The 23,441-nt window shown below is 54.5% G+C and overlaps 7 protein-coding genes across 7 annotated transcripts, besides 29 other annotated features; all 7 read left to right on the plus strand.

Moving 5' to 3' along the window:
• Positions 1-11,515: part of a sequence feature (heterozygous, non-Esmeraldo-like haplotype) that runs on past the window's edge.
• On the plus strand, positions 317-4,258 carry Tc00.1047053508909.240 (hypothetical protein, conserved; the record flags this gene model as incomplete). The annotated part of the gene is made up of 1 exon (XM_815424.1): positions 317-4,258. The coding sequence occupies one exon, from the start codon at positions 317-319 to the stop codon at positions 4,256-4,258; it is 3,942 nt and encodes a 1,313-aa protein (XP_820517.1).
• Positions 1,081-1,107: a microsatellite.
• Positions 3,503-3,525: a microsatellite.
• On the plus strand, positions 4,952-7,408 carry Tc00.1047053508909.250 (hypothetical protein, conserved; the record flags this gene model as incomplete). Its single annotated transcript, XM_815425.1, has 1 exon — positions 4,952-7,408. One exon carries the CDS (start codon positions 4,952-4,954, stop codon positions 7,406-7,408), a length of 2,457 nt encoding a protein of 818 aa, XP_820518.1.
• Positions 6,513-6,549: a microsatellite.
• Tc00.1047053508909.260 (hypothetical protein, conserved) lies at positions 7,623-8,201 on the plus strand (the record flags this gene model as incomplete). The annotated part of the gene is made up of 1 exon (XM_815426.1): positions 7,623-8,201. The coding sequence occupies one exon, from the start codon at positions 7,623-7,625 to the stop codon at positions 8,199-8,201; it is 579 nt and encodes a 192-aa protein (XP_820519.1).
• Positions 8,243-8,278: a microsatellite.
• Positions 8,466-11,492, plus strand: Tc00.1047053508909.270 (hypothetical protein, conserved; the record flags this gene model as incomplete). Its single annotated transcript, XM_815427.1, has 1 exon — positions 8,466-11,492. One exon carries the CDS (start codon positions 8,466-8,468, stop codon positions 11,490-11,492), a length of 3,027 nt encoding a protein of 1,008 aa, XP_820520.1.
• Positions 8,859-8,905: a sequence feature (GA-rich).
• Positions 11,180-11,212: a microsatellite.
• Positions 11,516-12,090: a sequence feature (areas merged during assembly that could not be assigned to a particular haplotype. This can correspond to areas where the two haplotypes were merged or to regions with more than two copies in the genome that were merged during assembly.).
• Positions 11,520-11,696: a mobile genetic element.
• Positions 11,520-16,054: a mobile genetic element.
• Positions 11,680-11,702: a sequence feature (AT_rich).
• Positions 12,091-12,263: a sequence feature (areas not merged during assembly with more than two copies in the genome that could not be assigned to a particular haplotype).
• Positions 12,264-23,441: part of a sequence feature (heterozygous, non-Esmeraldo-like haplotype) that runs on past the window's edge.
• Positions 15,823-16,045: a mobile genetic element.
• Tc00.1047053508909.300 (hypothetical protein, conserved) lies at positions 16,203-18,347 on the plus strand (the record flags this gene model as incomplete). Its single annotated transcript, XM_815428.1, has 1 exon — positions 16,203-18,347. The coding sequence occupies one exon, from the start codon at positions 16,203-16,205 to the stop codon at positions 18,345-18,347; it is 2,145 nt and encodes a 714-aa protein (XP_820521.1).
• Positions 16,275-16,301: a microsatellite.
• Positions 17,048-17,093: a microsatellite.
• Positions 18,531-18,602: a sequence feature (T-rich).
• Tc00.1047053508909.310 (uncharacterized protein) lies at positions 18,608-19,531 on the plus strand (the record flags this gene model as incomplete). Its single annotated transcript, XM_815429.1, has 1 exon — positions 18,608-19,531. The coding sequence occupies one exon, from the start codon at positions 18,608-18,610 to the stop codon at positions 19,529-19,531; it is 924 nt and encodes a 307-aa protein (XP_820522.1).
• Positions 18,718-18,749: a sequence feature (AT_rich).
• Positions 19,616-19,702: a microsatellite.
• Positions 19,789-19,828: a microsatellite.
• Positions 19,971-20,032: a sequence feature (A-rich).
• Positions 20,053-20,083: a microsatellite.
• Positions 20,083-20,115: a microsatellite.
• Positions 20,203-20,250: a sequence feature (T-rich).
• Positions 20,308-20,361: a microsatellite.
• Positions 20,694-20,739: a sequence feature (CT-rich).
• Positions 20,740-20,760: a microsatellite.
• Positions 20,761-20,778: a sequence feature (CT-rich).
• Tc00.1047053508909.320 (uncharacterized protein) lies at positions 20,780-22,969 on the plus strand (the record flags this gene model as incomplete). The annotated part of the gene is made up of 1 exon (XM_815430.1): positions 20,780-22,969. The coding sequence occupies one exon, from the start codon at positions 20,780-20,782 to the stop codon at positions 22,967-22,969; it is 2,190 nt and encodes a 729-aa protein (XP_820523.1).
• Positions 20,891-20,928: a microsatellite.

Below are 23,441 nucleotides of genomic sequence, written 5' to 3' on the forward strand. Positions count from 1 at the left end.
GGTGCTTGGTTCCCCGTCTGACGTTGCGTGAGGCGGCACGAAATGTGGTACTGGCACTGCGGGTGGTCTTTTTTTTTGTACTTATCCTTCTTATTGATGCATGAAGGGCAAGTGATGCGTGGTTTTTCCTGTCGCAGTGCCGCGGCTCTTGAAGTACGCCTGAAATGTTATTGCGGGGGGTGTAAGCTGCGCTGAACTGCGCAGATGGGCACTAATTTGTGTTTTATTTCGTCTAGAGTGCCTGATTTCCACGGCATTTGCCTGAATTTGGGGTGCCAACCGATGTGTTGCTTTTGCTTTTTCATTTTTGCGCTAAATGTTGCACTTTTTAAAAAAATTTTTGTATGCATGCATACTTGTCTACCTGCGCCATCGCTGCTCTTTCCTTCTCTCTCTCTCTCTCTGCGGTTTTGTGTGTACAGGTATTGTGAGGGAGGAGCGGGACAACGCGGTGAATATGCGCCCAGCGATGGGTGGCAATGATGGTGGTGGTGGGCATGTCACCGTTGCATTAAACCTCTCGGCAGGCCGCTGTACCGCGGCGGAGAACAACCAGCAACGCAGCACAATATGCGTCGTCCACAGCGACCCGACAACTGGCGATCCCGGCGGCTTGGCGATGAGAATGCCGTGTGTGTGGGCAAAGACGGGAGGCGAGGAGGAAGAGGCTGAAGGGGGAAACAATAGTTTGGCTGTGCGTACACCGTTTCTCACGGCAGAAGGCGGCGAGGCAGGAGCGCTTCCTTACGCGGCGTACACATGGGAGCTGGCGAGACATGTGGCAACTGCACTTATGCAGAATGGCGGGGCAGAGCTGCTCACCGTCACTCATGGGGCCTCAGGCAGCGGGAAGTCCATCCAGCTTTTTGGTCCTACCGTCGGTGATGGTGTCGCTGGGATTGAAAAGGGGCGTTGCATACACGGGAATGGCAGTGGTCTGTTCGCTGCGGTCCTGCAAGAAATATTTGCCGCTGCGGATTTTGACCCATGTGTGGCCCTCAGCGTCGTCGAGTGCAGGCCCTCTTCTGACGGGGACGATGACTCTCATCCCTGCAATGGGACGATGGGACACATGAACGGTGATGATGACGATGATGGTGATGATGAAAGGATGATGTCTATTGAGGCCATCGACCTGCTTGCACGAGCCACTGATACTCGTTCTCCTACAGGCTGCTTCATGGAGGATTACGCAGACATCCCCGCCACGCGCTACGTTCGATGCGGCAGCGTCACAGAAACCCTGGCCGTGCTGCGGGCGGCACTCTCTCACTCGCTTGCCTGGCAGTCAGTGAGCACGGCCCTGAGTCAAGGGCACGCTGATGTCTTTGGAATGCCTGATACAAGATCAAATGCGGAGCGACGACGTCGTGCGGCGGAGGCAATAGCGGCAGAGGAGCGACAGCGAAAGGAGTTTTTCGGAGCTTCATGCACCTTGAGTGGTGCTGAATTTTTACGTCCAACGGCGGGTGCAAGTTCTCATGTTCTTCTGACGCTTCTACTTCGTTACGGCGATGGTGTGACGAGTATATGGCGTGTGTGGGACTTGTCGGGTCCCACCGTATGGGTCGATGACGGGAGTCCCGCTTTGCGAATGGCCTTTAAGACACACGTAGCACTTTCACTTATGGCGCACCGCTACATGCACCGAGACCGGCTTCAGGGTGGATGGTGGAATGCCATCCCTCCGCCGGAGCAGATTGAGGAGATCATTCCACTTTTTTCAACATCCCGGCCTGGAAGAAAGGGAGTGGACGGGGTTGTCGCCATGATTGAGGCAAGTATACAGCACTCATGCTCCGCTGTCGTTTGGATTGCCTCGCTGCGATTTGACGCCTGCTACGATGACATCAATTGGGAAGTGCTGGAAGCCGCGGCGTCTCTTTTGGCGGGCTCCGACGAGACGAATGGCAAAGTCATCGCAGAGCTGCGGCGCAGGCGGCGGCAGGAGAATTTAGATGCCGCTGCTCGTGTGCTGGACATGTTTGCGATTCCCTTTTCGCCTCCAGCGTGGCGGCTGCAGGGTCCTGCTGGCAGAACACTTCTGAATCTCTCGACATCATCCCCCAATGCCTCTCCTCCAATGACAAGAACGACGATAGCAACGGCGGCGTCTCGAGAACTCCGCCTCATCTCCCCGAAGAGGGAACCGGAAAAGGGAGTGATACCGGCGCCGGAGAAAAACATCAACTCCATTGTTTCTTCTGCGGGTGCCGCTCTTATAGAGACCTCTGCGACGGTTCACAATTCCTCCGTCCTTCCCCTGTCTCTTCCTTTGGGCACAACCACCGTCGCTGCCGCTGATGTGGGGATTTCTCCTTGGGCATCATTTGTTGATAAAGTGCCATGTCTGGAGGCTCAGTGTCTCCACAGAGGCCAAAGACCACAAAACGAGCTAAGAGAGCGGCGACGGGAGTGCGAAGGCCAGGGATGCTCATCGCAGTCCGCACTACCGCTACCATCACCGTCGTTATTATCACCGCCTATGCCGTCGTATGTGTCGTCATTGGGTGACGAGGCGGGTGTTCGTACCAAGAGTTCATGCGGTGTGTCGCCGTTGTCTCCGCCGTCCGTGGCGGGAACAGAGCACCCCGTGGAGCCCGTAACGACGGCGCATGAATTGAAATGGAAGATATTCTCCTGGGACACTTCCGCCGATGAGGATGCGGCGGAGACATCGTCTATCGCGGGGCGTGCCTCGCAGGAAGACGGCGTCGATAGCGAGGACGTGAGGCAGTGGGGGGTTGGGGCGGCTTCTTTGCCGAGCAACGGGCTGACGGATCTTGCCAGCACCGTTCGGCTCCTGCTTGAGGAGCCGCTGGCGAAGCTGCGAGAAATTTCCACGCAGTACGAAGAAGAATTCAAGCTCCACCATCGTCGTGTGATTGCCCAGCTGCATGAACTGCTTTCCTCGGACGCGGCTACACTGGAGGAGCTGCAGAGGCGCGTCAAGGCACTGGTGGAAGCGGAGGAAGAAGTAGCGGCGAGGGCGTTAAACGGCGGTCGTGACGCCGTTGATCAGCAGCAACGTCATCGTTATTTTCGCCGCCGTAGGGAGACAACGTCCGTGGAAGCATTTGGGCCCTCCGTTTCCCTGCAAACCACATTAGATCGTGAGGCGGCGGGATGCACTTCCAGCAACGGCGGCAGTGACCGAAGCAACAACAAAAATAACGGTGAGAGCGCAAGGTCCTGTGGATGCGAAAAAGGGAGGCATCGAAAGTGTACCGCGGCAGCCTCCACAAGAGAGTTATTGGTGGCCGAGCGAAAGATCCGCTTTCTGGAGCGGCAACTGCTGCGCCTGGAGGGCGAGAACATAAGGCTGCGGGCGGAATTGCCTTCCCGTCGCGTGGGAGGTGGTGCGGTGGCGAACGTGCGGAGTCTCGAGGGGGTTTTTAACGACATTTTGCAGCGTTGCAATGCACTCTACGCAAAGAAGGCAGCGGAGGTGAATCGCATACAGCGAAGATACGACACGTTACTGGACGCCTTCAGACATCTTCAGCGGCAGCAGCAGCAGCAGCAAGAGGAGAGGCCAACGACGATGATGCCAGTGGCGGCAAATGCGGCACTGCAGGATGCCGAGGTGATGCGCAGCGAGGCGGCGAAGCCGCATTTTGCAGTTGCCAAGAACCGCTGCCATTCTCACCGCGTAGATTGCAGTCCCCAGGTATGGAATAACACGTCCCCGCCGGTCGATCTCGTTGCTCCCCCATCTATGGAACATGTTGGGGATGTCTCCGCGATTGACCACCTGCGTCGTCTGCTGCTGCGGGCCACAAAGTTCGCGACACCTTCCACGGGATCACCACCGCCGCAGGACACATCTAATGGCTTTGCGCTTTCCATTGACCGCGGGTCGAACGCATCCTGCCAGCTCCATGAAAAGGAGGAGACGGGGGATGACATCTTCACTGGTCTGCATGCTTTTCGCGAGGCTGCAGAGACTGCACGAAATAGTGCGCTTAGGGCCCTTTTTGTTGCAAAGCGGGCTGTACAGAAACCACAGTCTCCTTTGCCAACATCGCAGTTATTGCCATATGCTCCTTCCTCTGTTGACTCCGTTGGTGGCGGTTATACGCTTGTGACGGATGTTCATACGCTGCCATTTGACGCGGGTGCGGCATTGGAACGCGAAGAGGCTAATGTCTATCGGGCCGTTGGCTCACTTCAGCGTGAGGCAGCGGAACTGGAACACGCAGCCATAGAGGCCATTTCACGTGAGCGGCAGTTGCTAAGTAGAGTTCTTTTGACCTAGCTGCTTCTTTCCCCCTCTCAACTGAGAAGACAGCCAGGACGACGTGAGGGGCTGCCGTTCCTTGTGTTTTTCGGAGTGATGCGAAAAGAAGAAGAAGAAAAGGACGACACTAGACGACGGTGGATTTTTTTCCTTTGTGCAACGCTGTGCAACGCTGTGCACATCTCTTTGATAAATGCATGCGCCGGTATTTGCTGCGTTTTTATTTATTTATTTGCTCCGTGTGTGGCTGTTGTTGACATGAGTTTGTGTGCCCACATGCAGGGCGGAGAGGGGAACGATGGCCGTGATGATGGGGACTGTGATGTGCTGAGAAGGACGTGACATGTGTTTTTTCTTTTTTTCTTTTTCTACACAACAGCGACCGCAGCGAGGCCCACCATAGACTGTAGAAGGTGAGGGGAACACGGGCGGGCTCGGAGGAACGACGGCTGAAGGATACATCTGAAGCACAAATTCTTCCCGTTATAAATCAGAAGAACTTGACACAGACACAAACATAGATAGAGGGAGTGGGAGGAAAATAAGGAAAGGGGCCAGTTTACCACGTCTTTTCTGTTCCTATTTTCTTTCTTTGCCTAAAAAAACAACAACAGCATATACACATACCGATATACATAAAGTAAATACATATATATCGTGTCGCGATTTTCCTTCCAAGCAGCCTTCGGGCACAATTATAAATAATTACGTATGAGTTCGTACTGTGAGGTGTGCCGCGGACTATTTGAAATCCCCCACTACCACGGTGACGGGGATACTCCAGTGAGAGTTCCAGACGCTCTCTCCCCTTTACGCGCTGCTACTGCCGCTGCATCGTCCACTGCTGCGCCGGTGTGTGGTCGCAGTAGCAGCAGCTATCGCAGTAGCCCGGCGTTTGCCGTAAGGAGTCGTGGCAGCAGTTCGCAGCAACGGCGTCAAGGATCCTTGAGTCGTCGTCGTCGACCGTCAGCGTCGTCTTCTCATTTCTCGCCGGCCGCTGGGCGGGAGAGGGGTGGGTCACGGCGGGGATCGCCGCGAACACCATCGGCCGTGGGTGTAGAGCGAGAAACCGCCTCCACGCTTCTGCGCATGAGTTCTCCGGCTCGCGCCAGCGCACTGGTCCGCACCCCGAGTCCTGGCCTTTTTTTACGGAACTGCAGCGGAAAGACATCAACGAGTCGTCGACACGCGCGAAGCTGGCGGAATATTCTCACGCCGCAGTCCAAAGAAAGGGTACGGTCGTTGAGTGCAGGCCACGTGGCCAAAGAACACATGAAAAGGCGTTTGGACCATCTGCATGAGACATTAGAGCGCATCCGCGAGGCGGTGCGGAGGGACAACGCGGCCGCTGGCTCACGCGGACCATCGTCAACTCTTCATCCTGCTGCTGCTGTTTTTGCTTCTGGCGGTGTTGGTGGCGACGCTACGGCGAAATCGTGGCATTTAGACGACGACGACGACAACAACAAAAGCAGCAGCAGTGGTAGTAGCGGTCAAAGCAATAGCGACGGAGTCGGTGTAGGTGTTGCATCGTCACAGCCCGTTTTTTGCGGTTCAGCAGGCGGTACAAATGACGGGTTGCCGAATTTATGTCCCTGCCGTAGTTCCTCGTGTAGTCGCGGGTTGAGCTTTGCCACGTCACGGGGATCTCCGTCTGAAACCATTTTCCCACGGGAGGTCACGGAGACGCACGCATACGACGGGAAAGATGCCGCCGAATTGCGGCCATTTTCTTCTTCGTGCGAGAAGAGTTCCTCTTTGCGAGAGGGTCTGACGCCGTTCATGGCCTCGCCCTCCTCTTCTTCACCTGGCACGACTTCTGCAGCAGCAGCACCTACGACAGGCCCCCAACGCCACCTGTCGGCGGGTGTGGCGGCAATTTCAGCAGGGACGCAAACATCCGAGTTACCGGCAGCGACATTGCCGAGGGGAGAGTTTCCCTCTTCCCCTTCATCCGCAAGCCGCGGGACTGGGGCAAATAGCAACGCCGCATTTACTCACCTGGAGGCGCTTCGGGAGGGATTTGTGGAACTTTGTAGCGCTGTGCGGGAAGATCTCCAGGCTCTGCACATTCGAGTGAATGCAATACAGAGACCGCAGGCGCAGCAACAGCAAAAAGAGCCTTCCACTTCGGAGAGTGTGCCACCTCAGCATGTGGAGGGGGGGGCCCATGAGAATGCTGCCGCGGGATTATTGCAGACGTCGACTTCGTACGAAAAGCTGTTGGCTGAGCTGCAGCAGTACACCGTTTTGACCGTCCACAAGGCTCTTGAGCAACAGAAGCAGCAGCAACAGCAACAGCAACAGCAAGAACCAAAGGAGCGTTACGGGGGTCATTACGGCTTTGCTCCGACGCTTTCAGAAGCTATGCCCTTCACGTCACTCCATTTACAGTCAATAAAGCCTTCACTTCCACAGTGGAACTCTTTGGCCACGGATGACATGTACGCTTGGTCATCAGAGACATTTGATGCCCACGTGCGTTCCGCCGTCCGGGCCATTTTACATGAGGACAGCTTCCGGTACGATGCGAGGGAACTACTTGCAGAACAACAGGCTCAACGAAGTGAAATGAAGGCGTTGCGGCACGAGTGGAAACGCCGCTGCAAAGAATTGGAAGAGCAACTTAACGCGCTTACAGACGCCACGGAGTCTATGCGACTGGACGTGGAGGAGTTACGACCGCAGGCCGTAGGACCACCAACGCCACCTCCGCCGCCAGCCAAAATATCATCTGTTGCACCCACGTCTACGCTGTTGCCGCAGCATACTTTGATGCCACCTTCTAGTGGGGTGGATCCTCCTCTTCCCGCCCGAGCTGCGACCCTCGCCGACGCGGTGCCAGAGGTATGGGAAGATCGGTTGGTGAAACGCGTTCAACAACTTATTGCAGACTCCGAGGAGCGTTGGTTACAACGTGTCCAAGGGGAAATTGTGCAGCCAGTGCTTGAGCATGTGCGCCGGTTGATGTCGGCTCATCAGTCTATGATTGAAACTGTTGTGGAGAGCCGCTGTGCGCAGTTTGAGACCTACGTTGACCGTGGCCGTCACGGGTGGGAGGTACAGGTTGCAGAGCTGCGTTCGCGTGTCAGTTCGCTTCGTGGCGACACGCATCGTGCTCTGAAAGATCTCTGTCAGAACCTCAACATGGCCTGCCCAGGACTCTGAGGTTGCGTTCTTGTGTATAGTGTTTATTTCTTATAACATTGTACCAATTGTCTCTCCCCGTCGTTGGACTAGTCACGACACGAGAGGTTTTTGCTTGTTTATTTCCAACCCCTTTTTTCCCCCCATTGTGTGTCACTTTTGTTCTGTGCCTTTTTCCTTCTCCTTCCCTCTTTTTTTTTCTCTGCGCTTATGGAAACGGGGATGCGCAGAAGAGATGCCACTTGCGGCACCAATTTTTTTTGCGAGACGCCCGGGCCAAACGTCATGGTTGAGTCTTTCCAGCAGCAGCGTCGGTTCTGCGGTTCGGCGTCGCTCGTCACCACCGCCATCGCCATCTTTGGTGTCTGTCTCCGCTGCTGTTATGCTCGTTAACTGCGGCACGGCTCTGGGTTCGTTATGTTGCCAGCGTCGGGGTCAAAGCGCGCTACACAAACTACTGCAGGACCCCAGCGATCCGTATCTGCGGCCGATTCAGGACCTTGATATGCCGCAAATAGCCGCCATAGCAAAGAATGGAAAGAAGGAGGCTCAACATCTCTTGGATGGACTGACTGCCATCACAGTCTCTCTCTCTGTGCAGCTGGGTGGCAACGGAGTGACGGAGGAGGATATAGACGCCGCATTCTCTGTGTACACGGAAGTGTTGCGTCATGCACCAGGAACGGCGGGCGCCGCAGGCATCGGTGATGACGCGGGAAGCGTGTCGGAGGATGTTTGGCGAATGGAATGGGAGCGGCCACTGGAGGAGTTCCGCGTCGTGTTTCGCTTGACTGGTGACACGCGGCTCTCTTAAAAAATATTTGTGGTTATGTCACCCGTATGGATTTTGCCCGATTTTTTTTTTTTTTTTTTTACTTTATTATTTTTATTAAATGTGGCTACGCTGCGAGATGGGCTGATGGCCGTTTTTTTTTTTTTGCTTTTATTACACCGAAGTTTTATTGTGACAGCGTCGGTGAACTTATCGAGGGGGGCGGCGGGAAGGCGAATAAGGTGACGCGGCCTTTGCCCACTTATCGTTTTAAATTGAAGAGGGCACATAGAAAAAATAGAAAACATGTCCACAGCTGAGGAGGCGGAGGCGATGTGGTTTGCCGCCCAGCGAGAAGCGTATGGCAACGAAAATGAAGAAGACGAGGACGAGGATTTGCTGCGGGGTGTGCCGTGCGCTGACGACGTTGTTCCCATGTATGGAAACCCCGCCATGCAACAACAGCCACAGTTGGTGGATGCTGTCAAGGAAACCACAGGCATGAGGGACGATTTGTCGTGTGTGGAGCCGTCGTTGCAAGCGGCAGCGACGACGACGGTGGCAAGTGGCATCTGCGTGTATCCGCCGCTGTCGCGGGTGAGTTTCATGATGCGTGGCGACAACGGTGTGGTACGTTGGGTGACCGCATCCGGACTGAAGGCGGAAACGGCCTCGCGGAAACGTGGAATGGAAGGCAGTGGGGAAAAGGAGGAAGAGGAGGAAGAAGAGAAGGAGTGGGTGAGGGACGTGCGGGATTTGCGCAGACGACATGGCGGCAGCGGTCTTGGGCATGTGAACATCCCTGCACTTTTGCAAGGACTTTACGATGAGGCGGCGAATGGCGACGAAAGCCGCGTGGTGCCGCCGACAACACCGACGCCATTCCCACCCGAGCAGCGGGGGACGAAGAGGAGGGGGAGGGACGAGGAGGCGCTGTGGGTCATGAAGTACAGTCCCAAACACTTTCGCGAGCTTCTCAGCGACGACAACACCAATCTCAGGCTGCTTCAATGGCTGAAGAGTTGGGATGCATACATCTTTCAGGACACACCTGCCACACGTAATACAGGCAATAATGATAACGTTAGCGCAATTTCTACGAATAATACCACGGCAGCAGCCAACAACGAGACTTCTGCTCCTACGAGGCCTGAGGAACGTCTGGCTGTTTTGGTGGGTCCGCCAGGTGTTGGGAAAACGACACTGGCTCATGTGCTTGCCGCGCATTGCGGGTATGAAACCGTCGAGATTAACGCGAGTGTGGACCGCACCTCATCGGCGATGGAGCGGGCCATACAACTCGCGGTATCTCCAGCGCGTGGAAGACGACGTGCGCTGCCCTTATCATCATTGTCAACGTCATCTTCAAATGTGGACGGCGCGTCCAAGGCGACATTAAAGACAGGAGTGGCGGGTGTGTCGCTTGTAGACATGCTGCTTCGCCCCAAGTGCCTTATTATTGACGAGATGGATGGCATTGCCGCAAATGTGGCTGCCTTTCTCCTTCAACAGGATATTCACTGCCCCGTGTTTTGTCTCTGCAATGACTTTTATGTGCCCTCGCTCCGATCCCTGCGGCGGCAGTGCCATCATGTGTACTACTTTCCACCCATCCGTCCACAACGTTTGCTGTCTCGTTTGAGTGAGATTGCGGAGCTTGAGGGTTTGTCCGTGAGCAAGCCGGTTCTTGCCGATTTAGTGCAGTCAAGCAACGGCGATGTTCGATGCTGCTTGAATACACTGCAGTTCTTGTGCCGCCACACCTCACCGACTGGGGGAGAGCGTGATCCTTTGCAGCTGATGCGGGAGATGCAGGGGAAGGACTCCAAGCTTGGGTTGTGGGACACATGGAGGCTTTTTTTTGAACGCCAGGAACGCAGCAAGTACATCCACCTCCTTCGCAAGGAGTACACCATGGACTACGGGGCAACGGTGATGGCGGGAAATCAACACAAGCTGGCAGGAACGGAGATGACGGGGAGGAATGGAGGCTCCTTGCATTCCACAGAGGATCCAGCACAACGCCAGGAAGAGGAGCATGTGGCTCTGGGGTTTCGTGTGGATCCGGGTTATGTTTACGTGTCTCGTGTGGCGCAGCAGTGCGCCGACACAAGCATTCTCCTCGATGGTCTTCAGGAGTTTTACGTGCAGCGGTCGTATGCGGACTATTCCTTCAAACAAACCCAACATATGGCGGATGCCTTTTCGTTTCAGGACAATCTTGCCACGCGTTCCTACCGCGATGCTGCTTCCGCCGTACTCATACCGTTTGTAGAGCAATACGCTTGCACGACAGCAGCTGTCTGTTTTGTCTGCTGCAGTTCTTTGCGCAGAGCGGGAGCGCATATTGGATTTCCTCGTGAGTGTGCCATGCTGAGTCAACGCATGTCGGAGTCTGTAAACATTGCCCGCACTTTCCGCGAAGGCTGCCACGGTGAGACGGCAGCACACATGTGTTCACTCGATGCCATCTCGCAGGAAATTGCGCCGCTGCTACTGCGTTCCTTACTTGATTTATCGCTGCGTGTTCCCACCCACTCTTTTGCGTCCCTGTCTGCACTGAGCCTGCAGGATCAACAGCTGCTGCTTGCATCCGTTGCGCGCCATGCAGAGTACGGCATCACGTACGCACGTCTGTCAAGAGCTCGGAATGAAAGCAACGAGGCGGATGACGCGGTGGAGGAGCACTGGGAGCTGACGCCGCCCATTCATCGTCTTGGGTGCGTTCTTCGCGAGGCTGCGAGCTCAACTCCCCTTGCACGGCGAGGCACTCTGGCAGCGTTAGGGCCACAAACGGCTGCTTCTGCCTCGCTGCGGCCCGCAGCGTCGATTATGGTGCTGCGGGTGACAGAGGAGCTGAAACAGCTGATGGTGGGGGAAATACAGCGATTCGTCATCCAACGGAATGCGGCAAAAACGGCGAGAAAAACTACCAACACGAACCAGCCGCTCCAAGCGGTGAGGAAGGCGGCGACTGTATTGACCGCGGGGCATATGCGTGGGCGAGAGAAGAGAAATAGGGAGGAAGAGGAAGAGGAGGAGGAGGAAAAGGAAAAGACGGCATCTGTCAAGAAGGCAATGAAGACAAGTCACACTGCCGCCTCCACACCACCAGGGGTGCCGGAGGCGGCGTCCGTCCCAAAGCCCCGACCGCCAGCTGGAAAAAGGGACTTTTTCGGTCGTCTTATTCCCGAAGTTGCGGAGAAGTTGTCACCGTCAACAAAATGCAAGAAGCCAACAGCGGCGGCGACAGCCAACGTGACCGTGCAGTACATCTACCACGACGGCTCCACCAACGCCGTTCGGATTCCTGCTGTATTCGAGGACTTTTAGGGTGGATGCGGATGTGACCGTGCTTTTAGGAGCTTGTGAAGAGAATGATCGCGAGAAATGCTGACTAACCCTAATTAATGTATGTGTCCTGATAAAATAATATGCACTTCCTCACGATACTTTTCTATCGTATGAATTTTAGGAAGAAACAAGACTTCAAGGACATCAGGGAACCAATAGCAGCCAGATTTTTTTTTTTTTTTAAATTTACAGACACAGCGAGGTTGGCTTAAGGAAATGGCATTGGTTCCTTACACGGCAACAGAGTGGAGCGACATTGGTGCCCGTCTTTCGGAATGGGTACGCCAACATGGCGCTACCGAGGTGCAGCTCACCTTCCTTGATGAAGACGAGCCGTCGGATGCGACGTTAATTGTGGCCAATTCAACGACAGGCTTGCGCTTGGTTTCAGGGAACATCGCCAAACCCTGGGGGGATTCGAGCCTTACAGGACATGTTGCGAATCTACGGGCGCCCCGAGTACCAAATTTCGAGGCTCAAGTGATCCTGCCCATCATTGGGGCGACCCGTGAGTTAAGGGCCCAGCAAGGGCCCACCATTGCTGAAAGGGAGCGCTTGAGCGCTGACTACGCCCACGCCGTCGCCGACTCGCAGAACCCAAACGCTCGGCTTCATTCGCGGGTGGGAGGATCACATAACAGCCTATCGGCGCGCGAACCTGGCATCGCGGTCGCCGACGGCCTTCTTGCGGAACGAGAATGCGCACTCGCCAGAAGCGAACAGCAAGTGGAGGCGACCCGCGCCCGGATACAGGAACGCGGATACCAATTGAGGGCCGCCAATGCCCAGCTCCACGAACGAGAGGCACGCGTTTACGCAAGGGAGGCGCAGCAAGCCGCGCGGGTTGCGGAGACGGCGGGCCAGGATGAAGCCCCCGCCACTCGGAGAGGCCCGACAGGTGGACCTGCGACGCGTCAAAATACGGCCGAAGACGGCGTTACCACACAACCGCATCAAACGAATATCTTGATGGCGGGTGGCGTGCCGTCACGCGCGGCCGGAATCAGCCAGGCGCGAGAGAGACGGCAGGCTATTCCCCGGACGTCTCAGGGCAATTTTGGGGGACCACATATCCATTCCTTCATGCCTTTGCCTCCCCACAACTTCTCCTTGGACGCCCATTCCGATTCACCTACGGAAGAGGAACGCAAGTTTCTCCCATTCGACGTCACTACGTGGCCCCCGCGTGTTTGGAATAAGGGCGTCTCCGGAGTCGTTTTCGACCTCCGGTGCGCATACCAATGCTGGCACCAGGCGGAGGACCAGGTTCTTCTTGCCTTTGACAATTTGGTCGAGTGGATCGGCGTGCTGGAAGACTGTCGGGATCCCACCGATCGAATCATGAATTTGGGCAGGTCCCTGCTGAATACATTCCGGATGCAGCTCACAATTGCATCCGATCCCGGCATCCCGCTCTCCACACTGCGCGCCCGTCTTTACACCGCCGTTAATAAGGCCGACACCTTTGCGAGGGCAGCCCTGCCTCTCGTGGAGCGGCAAGTTACGCAACGATCGGTGCGCCGCCAGTTTTGTCATGTTTATCGACACGACGCGTCCACATGCAATGTGCGAGACGCAACCAGAGGAAATCACTCACGGCGCAGGCGCCCTTCAAAAAACGGCAGAGGGGCTGCCGCACGTCGCTCATGAATGCTGACGACGGCAGCCCCATCCATTCCACCACCTCCCACCAATCCTCGCAGGCAGCGCACCGCACAGCCGAAGCCCTATGCGCTATTTCACATTGCCTGACGCAATGGTCGAGAGGGGGCGACGGAGCTTATCCGTAAACGGCTCTCGACTGTGGTACGACGAATCACCGGAATTCTTGATTTGAGGCAGCTATGCGAGGAGAGCGAAAGAGGTGGCTCGAGAGATGTGGGCGCCGTCAACGTGGGAGCGGCGAATGTCCCTAGCGGGGCAATTTTCAATTTTTTTGGCCGCGCGCACGAACAGCCGACCAACGAGAAGAGCTGTGCGGCCTTTTTGATGGCAATCGATGTGGCGCCATCGACCCGACCGCAGTACGACAGGATGCTGCGGTCTATGTTGAAAATGTGTCGAACCCCGCTGGGGATGGCGATTTTGAGGTTAAAAAAAGTTGCGGTGCGATCGGAGACGAAACAGGCGCGCCCCGTGACAAAGGAAGAGATGAATCAAGTAATCCGCAGCCGGACCGATTGGAGGAAACGTGTTGTTCTTTGACTCGCGTGGATAACGGCGAGGCTTTGGGGATCGCGGCCTTGAGAGCCAAAAATTTCACACTGGAGGCGGAAGGGAGCTTCGTTTTGGACTGGTCCGTGGCACCGAAGACGGCGAGAGCGGATCCCCACCGCGCCTTGCGGTTTGTGAGGATACGAGGGCGGGACGCCTTCGACACTATAAAGCTATGCAGGACACTTCAAGAAAACGAAAAGCTCACGGCTCTTACGACTGCCCAAGTCGAACGAGCTCTGGCTCCTTGGAATGCCACGGCGCACTCAAAAAAACACGGTGCATTGAGGCACGCTGCTCAAATCGTGGAGACATACAATTTGAATCCACACGTGATCTCGCAGTTGGCGAAGCACGTCGACCCGTTCGACCTTCCCCAGAATACTGTTCGATATTTGGGGAGGTACACCACAGTGCTGACCCAGGTGTTGCCGCTGGTCACATTGATGTGAAGGGAGAAGCTGCGGAAGGGCAAGAACCCTGGCTGAGAGCAGCGGAGCGTTTTTTCATGATTTTTATCATCATGCCGCTACAATAACGAGACGCGCGACAAGGACGCGTCTGGCCACTCCACAAGATGAACACGCTATCCCGTTACAGCAGCAAGTCAACGTGCCCGTATTGAATCTGGAGTGGATTAAAAGTCGGTTGAACCCGGCCACCTTGGAGAGTCTCATGCAAGTTTGGGGACTCGTCGGGCGGTCCCCTCTCCCTCCGTCTCCTCCGGTAAAGCGCGCGAAGGCTCACGGAGGATTCCAACCGCTGATGCGAGATTGTTACGAAAAGCAGGAATTATCGAGGACGGTTCGTTCACAGTAACAGGCGGATGGATAATACCCTTCTCGGTTGTGGAGGAGAAAACCACCGGCTTACGACGATGGATCGCGTGGCCACGCGACAAGAACAGAGATGACCCTTACGAGGCGAATTTTCCTCTTTTACACATTTCCCATTATTTGCCGCCTGTGATGGCTGAGGCCGCTTCCTGCCTGGATGTGAAGGCATCCTTTTTCTCATGTTTCTTTACCGCGGGAGACTCGGCATCTCTTTCGATGCTGCGTGGAGGACGGCACGCTGGTGGAGCTGACACAGCCGCCAATGGGATACAAGGCCAGCCCAGAAATTCTCCAGATTATCATTACTTCAGCAATTGCGGTGGTGACGACGGTGGTTCACCCCCTCCGGGCCGCACCTCCATTGGTGCGTGTCGACGTATGGATCGATAATATACGCATTGCAGGGTTGAAAAGCGATGCGACATTGTGGGAAGCCCAAGTGCTTCGTAATGCGGACAGTTGTCACGCATCCTTGGGGGAGGACCGCGAATCGGGCGCAGTACACCTTCCTGGGGGTGCAGTTTGATCACACTCACCGGGCGGTATCAATGAGTGACAAGTTTGTCCGGTCTGTATGCGCCATGCCGGCGCTTAATTCTTTGACCATCGCGGAAATGGAGGTTATGGCGTCACGTTTTTTGTGCGCGGCGACCACTTTTGGCAGGCGTTTACGCGACTACTACTTTTTCATCAAGGCAGTGCGACGACGGTTATCTGCACTTTACCGGGGGATTGTGCTGGAGACACCCCCGGCGAACCTACCGCCGTCAGCGGTTGGTTTGGGCGAGAGGTTACGAAAAATGATCGGGAATAATCGTAAGAGAAACAACAAGCCCACAGAAAAGGCGCCGGTCGCCATCATCACGGACGCATCGCTCCATGGACGGGGAGCCGTTTTCGTTCCTGACTCCGGCGACGTTAAAATTGCCGGAGGGAAATGGGAGAGGAAGCCTTTTCTTATCATGCAGGCCGAGGCGCGCGCGGTACGCTTAGCCTTATCGGCCTTTTCCGCCATCTTGCCATCCACCATGGACGTTTGGGTGGACAACACTTCGTTGCAAGGAGCGGCGAATAAAGGCAGCTCAAAATCCCACGCCATGACGTGGGAGCTGCAACGGATATGTTTGTTTTTGGACTCTCGCGGAGTGCAGGCATCCTTTGCTTACGCACGGTCTGCGGAAAACCCCACAGACGGCATATCACGCGGTCGTGTTTTTACACTTCAGGACTTGGCAAAGGGGTGGACTTGGCGAAGGGGAGCGGCGGGGTCTTGTGGTTGGAGGACCCCAAAGTCTGCCACTTCGTAAGTAATAATATTTCAAATCCTAACTGAGGACAAAGGACCATGCTGGTGGTCCACAGAATTCTATATATTGAATGAAAAGAAAACATTGAAGCAATTAGCTAAAGAACCTTTTTTCCTAACTTGTTTGGTTTATATAGATAATTTCAGGATCCGGGCCGCTGCCCAAGAAGATTATTCCCCATTTTTTTGTCCTTTTTTGTTTATCCTTCGTACCTTTGCTGCCGTGGGGCCAATGTTACCAGCGCCACCGATGAAACCAAAACTGCCTTCTCTTTTTTTTTTTAATTCTTTCCTTTGGCCCACTTCTTTACGGCGACTGGCGTTTCAACAGTCATGGCCTCCAGCGCTGCTTCCACTCGGCGTCTCACCTCTAGTTCATCGCCTCTAGCGAGCACACCACCAGTGACAACAACAACAACAACAACAACGACAGGGACATTGTCGGCGTCCGATCCCAGACAACAACGGCAGTCCACATCATCACAAAGCCCGACGGGGGCGCCGGCGAACATAAGCACAAGCAACGACGCACCGGGCCCGCTTTATTCGGAAGATGGCGAACTGCCGGAGGAGGTTCTGTCATATTTTGAGCACTGGGCCTCCCCAACGGAAGTTCTTCAACTTCGCACCCTATGCGGTGATATCGTGAACAAGTACAAGAACGAGACAGCGAAGCTTCTTCGTGAGCTGGAAGAGGTGAAACGAGGGCGTGATGCACTGCAGCGCGAGGCGCAGGAGACACGGAGGCTGCGAGAGCTCTATTCAAAGGCAGAAGCCGAGTACGAGAAGGCGCGCAAGGAGCGTTCACAATGGAGTGAGGAACGTGAGCTCATTCGACTGCGATTGCAGCAACTTAGTGTGGAGAATCAACGACTTCAACAGATTGTCGCCAGCCGGGGTCGCAGCCCCAACCCAAATCAGCTGCGTGGAAGGACGGTGGCGGCACCATTGAGTTTGGGTGATGGCAGCGGTGCGGCGTTTACTTCCACAACAACGCCGCTTTTTACGGGCTCTTCGATACCCACACCAACACCTAGTTCGAGTTCAGCCGCAAGGCAACCACATGGAGGCTCCGCGACACAGCAGCGGAAAAAGCAGCAGCAACAGCTCCCTGTGGAACATGATGCGGCTAGTGGTGGTAATTACAGCAGTGGCATGGGGGGTGATGATTACTATTACAGTGGCAGTCACAACAACAACAACAGCAGCAGCAGTAGTAGTGGCGATATCAATGGGGCTTTGCGTGAGCAGCTGCGCCTCATTGAAGAGATCCATCGTTGCTCCACGGAGTACGCAGAGTTGGAAGCACGGTTTTATTTTGCCCAGACGCTCTGGGACATTACCGCCACGCGAGGAGAGCAACGCTCGATGCTGCTTGTGGCTGAGAATGAAAAACTGAAGGGCCAGCTGCGGCACTGGCGGAGTGTCGCGGAGGATAACGCGGGCCGCCTTGACACAACCAAAGTGCAGCTGCGCGATCGCTGCAACGACGTGGAAGAAGCACGACGTGCTCTGCAGGCTGCTCATGCGGCACGACAGACCGCTGTAGCAGCAGAGCGAAGTGCCGCGGAGGAATCCATGTCGTACATAAAGGCAGCCCATGCCGAGGAGCTCGCACGCGTCCAGCAGCAGCTGCAAGTGGCTCTCGACGACTCTTCTCGGACACGTGACAAGCTTCAGGGAGCATTGGAAGTGGCACAGAGGCGGGCGGATGCGCAGCGGGAAGAGCTGTTGGCCGACGTGGGTGCCGCCGAGCAGAAGTATGCTGACGCGTTGCGAACACAACAAGAACTGGAAGCGACGTTGGCGGAGGCGACGTCACAAAATGAGCGGCAACAGGCACAAATGGAGCGCGAGCTGCGGCTACTTCGCTCTGCTCAGGAGACCGCTGTGAAGAAGAGGGACGAACTTTCTGGGGTGCTTGAGAAGACGCTGGACGAGAACACAGGACTGACGGCGAGGTTGCTTGAGGCGGAAGAAGAGCTGCGGACGGTGAATGCCCAGCTGAACGTGGCGCTTGAGAAACTGCAGCATGCCGGTGAGCTGGAGGAGGCGTTAGTAAGCGCGCGCGCCAGGGCAGAGGAGTTGGAATTGGAGGTGCAGACGCAACAGTCCTATTACGCAGAGCAGCTGCGGATGCACCAGACAGCGCTGGGTGAGCTGCAGAAGCAGCGGGATGATGAGGTGCGACGACTTGGCCGTGCGGTTGAGCGGCTGCAGCGGCGGTATGCGTCGAATAAACTGCGACTCGTTGCTGCGGTAAAAGGCATTGGACGAGCAGCCGATGCAGGGCCAATTTCGCCGCCTTCGATGATGTGCGGAAAAGAGGAACAACCAGCGGCACAACCAAGCACGGTGAGGGCGTTTCCGTTGGCTGAAGAGACAACGGGGTCAGATGCCGTCCTTCTCCTGCAGCAGTCGACGGCCATTGTAGCCGCCTTGGCCCGCACATTAAATCGTGAGACCCACGCGGCATAGAAGTGATTGCATAGAGAATATATATGTATATATATATTCATACAGAAAGAGAGAGTGAGGGGGAGAAAGAAATGAAATGTTTGGGTAAGTGAGCGAGTGATGTCTCTTTGAAGCAAAACCACAAGGCAGGGGTGGACGGAGTTGAAATACCGGCCGACTTTTACCGCTGCCAATTCCACAGCGTTTTTTTTTTTGCTCTTTTTTTGTTGTTGTCACTTTATCCGTCTTTTTTTATTCCTTTTTTTTTATTTTTTTGTCTGATGTCCCTTGTTCAGTTATTTTTGGTAGGGAATATTTGTGTGCTGCCGTGGCCAGGGATAAATAGAGACAATTTGGCGTCTTACAAAATAGGTGGGGGTGTAAGTACTTCTTTTTTTTTTTTTTTTCAATTTATTTATTTTTCTTACGCTGGCGGTGGGTTGGTGATGGAGAGGTGTTTGCTTCTCTCCGCATGGCCGACGTTGCACGAGCGGGAGGTGAAGGAGGCGAGTGAATTTGTGCGCAGTTCCTCTGTGTCGCGTCGGGATTCGATGGCATTGTCGCTGAATCATGCCGACGCGTTTCCCACCGCCTCCCACTCCGGCAGTCACCGGGGTTCTTTTGCCACGATCTTGGCGACGGGATCCCGCGCGGCATCGCCGCACCCGCACGACCCACGCGCCACGCCACCGCCGGGCATTCGATGCCTCGACCTCCCGGAACACTACCACACACGCGACACTAGAAAGAAAAAAAGTGCTGTCAACGAGTACGACGAAGACGAAGACGACGGGGCCTACCGCTCGGGAAGCTGCTCGCGGTGTCTCTCTCGCGCCTCCTCCTTTAGTCTCGGCGCTGGGGGCATGACGCCGCTGGCGTGGAAGATGTCGTCCTCCGTGAACGGCGAATCACCGTCCTGCCGTGCCACAGAATCACCGTGCTCGGCGTTCGCGCAGGAGCACCTCGTGGCGACAGCCGTCATGGAGCGGCGCGTCAATCGGATGGCGGGGAGCATCTCTTTTCAGGGCATGACCCCGATGGATGCATTGCTGGCTGGGCGCCTTGCACCCCCTGACCGCCGGGAGGAGCAGCAGGAATTGGACGAGGGCGGTGACGCGAGGGGCGCTTCGCCTCCTTTTAGGGAACGAAGTATGGCGCCGGCGGAACTTGTCGCCGAGCGGACCGGGCGACGGCAGCCCCGTTGATGAATAGAGGCATTTGGGGGTGGGGCGGTGACGGAATCACCACCGCTGGATGCACACGTGCATTTTTTTCCGGCTCTTCCGATGTTTTTTTTTTTTTTTTTTTTTTTTTTTTTAGAAGATATTTTGTTTTTTTTATTCCTGTGGACCTTTTTTTTTTTTTTTTCTTTTTTTAGAACGGCTTTTTTTGTTTTTGTTTTGAATGAAATAAAACGAAGTGCCCAACACTCGAAGGTAGGGGATCTTATTTCTCTGCACGCATACATACGTGTATATATATGTATATGTACACACGTATGTGGGATTAGAGGGAGACACGGACAGAGGGAGGGGGAGAGGTGTATTTTCCGTAGGATTGTTGTAATGGATTTGACTGCACGTCTCGCCCTCTCTCTGTCTACATGTATTTTATATACACATGTGTCTGAGTGTAGGGGAGGGGAAAGAAGGAAAAGAAAAGAAAAAATAAAAATAAAATATGGTAAACGGAAAAACGAAGAAAAACCAAACCTTAACCATGTCTTTTGTTCTTTCTGTTGTTGTTGTTGTTGTTGTATGCATATATATAAATATATATATATATATATTTTTTTGTCTTTTTCTTATCAGCCATAAAAAGGGTGGGGTGGGGGGGGGGGGGGGAAAGAAAAAAAAAAACGAGACAAAACAACAAATTTTTTTTTTTTCTTTGCTTTTGATTTATTTGATTTTATTTTCTTATCGCCTTATGCCACACGCCAATTATTTATTGCTGCAACTGATTCGATTGGCATTGATGGTATATTACATATTATATTATACATATATATATATATATATATATTTACATGTATGTCTCTGTAGGCATGGTACGTATGTATATTTTTTTTGTGACGGTCGTTTTAAAACACGGAAGCGCGCACATATCTTATATAAAGCTGCATATATATATACATATATAATCTGTGGCTTTTGATCGTGGGGGGAAGGTACTAGAGCGGGAGAGAGAGTGATAGAGAGAGAACGAGAGTTGCGTGTGTGTGAAGGGGAGCTACTGTACTGTCTAACGGATAATTCTTATTGCTTGCCCAAGGATGCCTTAGATGCAATGCACATGGACGTGCTTTTTTTTTTTTCTGCCACTCTCTCTTTCTTTATTTTTGTGTATGTTTTCTTTCAACGAGGATCTTTCCATCTTTCCTCCTCTTTTTTTTTTTTTTTTTCTTCTTTCTCACACACACACACACACACACTCTCTCTCTCTCTCCTTCCATGCATTTATGCATGTGTGTTTACATTGTGTGTGTCACAAGTGGGATTCACCGCTCTCGCTTTTCAAGCATTCGGGGGAGGAGTGAAGGACAAGGCGACAAGAGTCTAAAGATATATATATTTATATATATTTATATACTTTTGTATATTTCTAGTGGTGCCACCGCCACCGTTGCTTTGAGTTTTTTTGGTCTCTTCTATTTGGGTTACACACTACACCAAGAGATGAGTGCGGGTCAATCCGTGGTGGGATGCGGCGATGTGTCCACCGCCGATACACACGGCCCCGGGACGAGCAGCAAATTTCTACCGTCGCCGCTTTACGGGACGCGGGCGGAGGTCTCCGCGACAGACGGGGGAGCGTCGCCGTTGATTAAACCGCCGTTGTATGCGACGAACACGTCGGGGGGCGGCCCGATGACGGCTAAGACGGGCATGGATGAATCCACAGGCTTTGCACACGACGCGGAGGAGGGGGAGACAACAGCCCGGAATCCTGCACGGGCATCGTCCATCGCCGCATCGCCGCAGTCACTTTGTGCCGACGAAGAGGATGTCTCGGATCGCAATGCCGCCGCCATGGAGGAGAGTTACTTTAGGCGCTCCGCGGCAATGTCGAGGGTTCAGAGCGGCGCCGTCAACGCCCCCGTGCAGTTTGAGGGCAGTTTCCTGAGACAGACAGTCATGTTGGGTCAAAGCACACAAGGGCGGGCAAACACCATGTCGCCATCTGTTATCGTTTCCCGCTCTTTGCCTCAGCTCGCAGGCAACGCCAATTGTGGTGACGGTGGTGCCCAAGAGATCTGCGAGGAGTGTGCAGACGGGCCGAGCATAACGGTTTCCCTGGCGAATTCCACCAACGACGGCGTTGGCCCGTGGAAGCGGGTACAACTTGTGTCGTTCTCTGGGCCCGGCATCGCTGGTGCGAGCCCGATGCTGACGATCCCTGTTGAATTGGCATCGGACGCAGAGTCGCCAAACAAACAGCGTGCCAACCCACCGCGGCACCGCTCGATCAAAGACCCTGCCGCACCAATTGGGATGCACAACTCACAGCAGACTGCGGCGAGTTCCATAAGCTTCAGCGACAGAACGCCACAGCGTGAGGGAAGTCCCTCGCGGCCCCCATCTTCAGCCTGTTCGACGATGGACATGTCACGACAGTTGAATATCTCCGGGATGTCCGGAAGCATGTCTTTTCGTCCACCGGTTGGAGGCGTCAGCCTCGCTGATTTACCGAAGGGTTCTCCGTTGGTATTTGACAGCTCTATGAATTCCGTAACGCCGACTCGTGGAACACCGGTTTTATCCACAACAGTGCAGCAACCGAAGCCATGCCCAGTTAACCGTACCACATCTGCGGCCGTCCCTCAATTTGTCACCACTTTCTGTGGAAGGAGTTCCGGTCTTGCCACTGGCAATGGTCTACCACTCTCACGTGGTGTGATGGGAGGAAGTGGTGGTAATCCACTGCTTTCCTCTGCGATGGGCCACATCTTTACCGATCCACACGAGTTGCCGACCGCGCCGAAATCTCAAAAGCCACCTACGGCCCCAATGTCTGATTCGGATGTCTTTCGGCCGTGGTTACCGCTTGGTCTTGAGCAAGACGTGGCTGCAGCTGAGGTGACAGGATGGACGCCGCTGGGAAATGGCTCTGAAATGCCTGAACAGAGTTGTAATGGCCCCATTCTTGCCGGCAACATCGTGAATGATAGGAATAATGATGGGGACGACGACAATGGCTATGGGAAGAAAAGCATGTCTCCTGCCCGCCCTGAGGCCGTTGGCTCTGGCTTCAGTGTCAACGAGGACGATGGGAACCCGTTTTTTGGCGCCACTTCCACGACATTGATGGAGGCGACGCTGCTGGAGATGAATTTGCAGGATGGGTCCATTTCGGTGTCGGTGCGACCCCCACCCAGCAACCAGGCGGCGAAGGGCGCTGAGGATGACCGGCAGGGGAAAAATTCACAAGAAGCCCGGGAAAACAGGGTGGTCGAGCCGACGACATGTAAAGACAAGGTTGGTCAATCGACGAGGGGGAGGCGCCAGCCTTCCCTGCGAAACCAATCCGAGTCCCAGATGAACAAAGAGACTCACGGCGTGGTGAAGCCAGACACGACGGTTGCGGGCACCACACCAGCGGTGCTATCAACAGAGGAACCCACGCCAACGCGGCATGAGTGATACGGACGCCACCGCGAGGGACATTTCAGAGCAAATCCTTTCCTAATAAAGAGACAGGAAACCGAAAACAAAAGGAGGTGGCTAGGGAGGGCGGGCAATTTGATGCCGCCGTAAAGTAGATGAAGCGGCGTTTCTTTCAACGCTCCCGCGTGCACCCCTTTTTTGTCGTATTTTTAACACTGTACCTTTTTGTAGAATTAGATATATACCTTTTCTCTCCTTTTTTCTCCTCGCAGACAGGCATACGCAGAGCCGGAAGGAGAGGAAGGAGGAACCGCCAGAGTGCAACCTCATTTTTTTCTTTGTATTTATTTGTGTGTGTGTCTGTGTGAGAGTTTGTGTGTTGTGGGAGGGATGATGCACGGAGACTTTTTGCTTTTTATTTGCATGGGGGATGGGAAAGAAAACAAGAGAAGGGGAGAGAGGGAGAGAGTGGGAGAAACGGGCACATCTCTACTGTTTGCGTGGCGGG

This window comes from Trypanosoma cruzi, genomic scaffold, assembly GCF_000209065.1.
Source record: "Trypanosoma cruzi strain CL Brener 1047053517089 genomic scaffold, whole genome shotgun sequence".
Lineage (NCBI taxonomy): Eukaryota > Euglenozoa > Kinetoplastea > Trypanosomatida > Trypanosomatidae > Trypanosoma > Trypanosoma cruzi.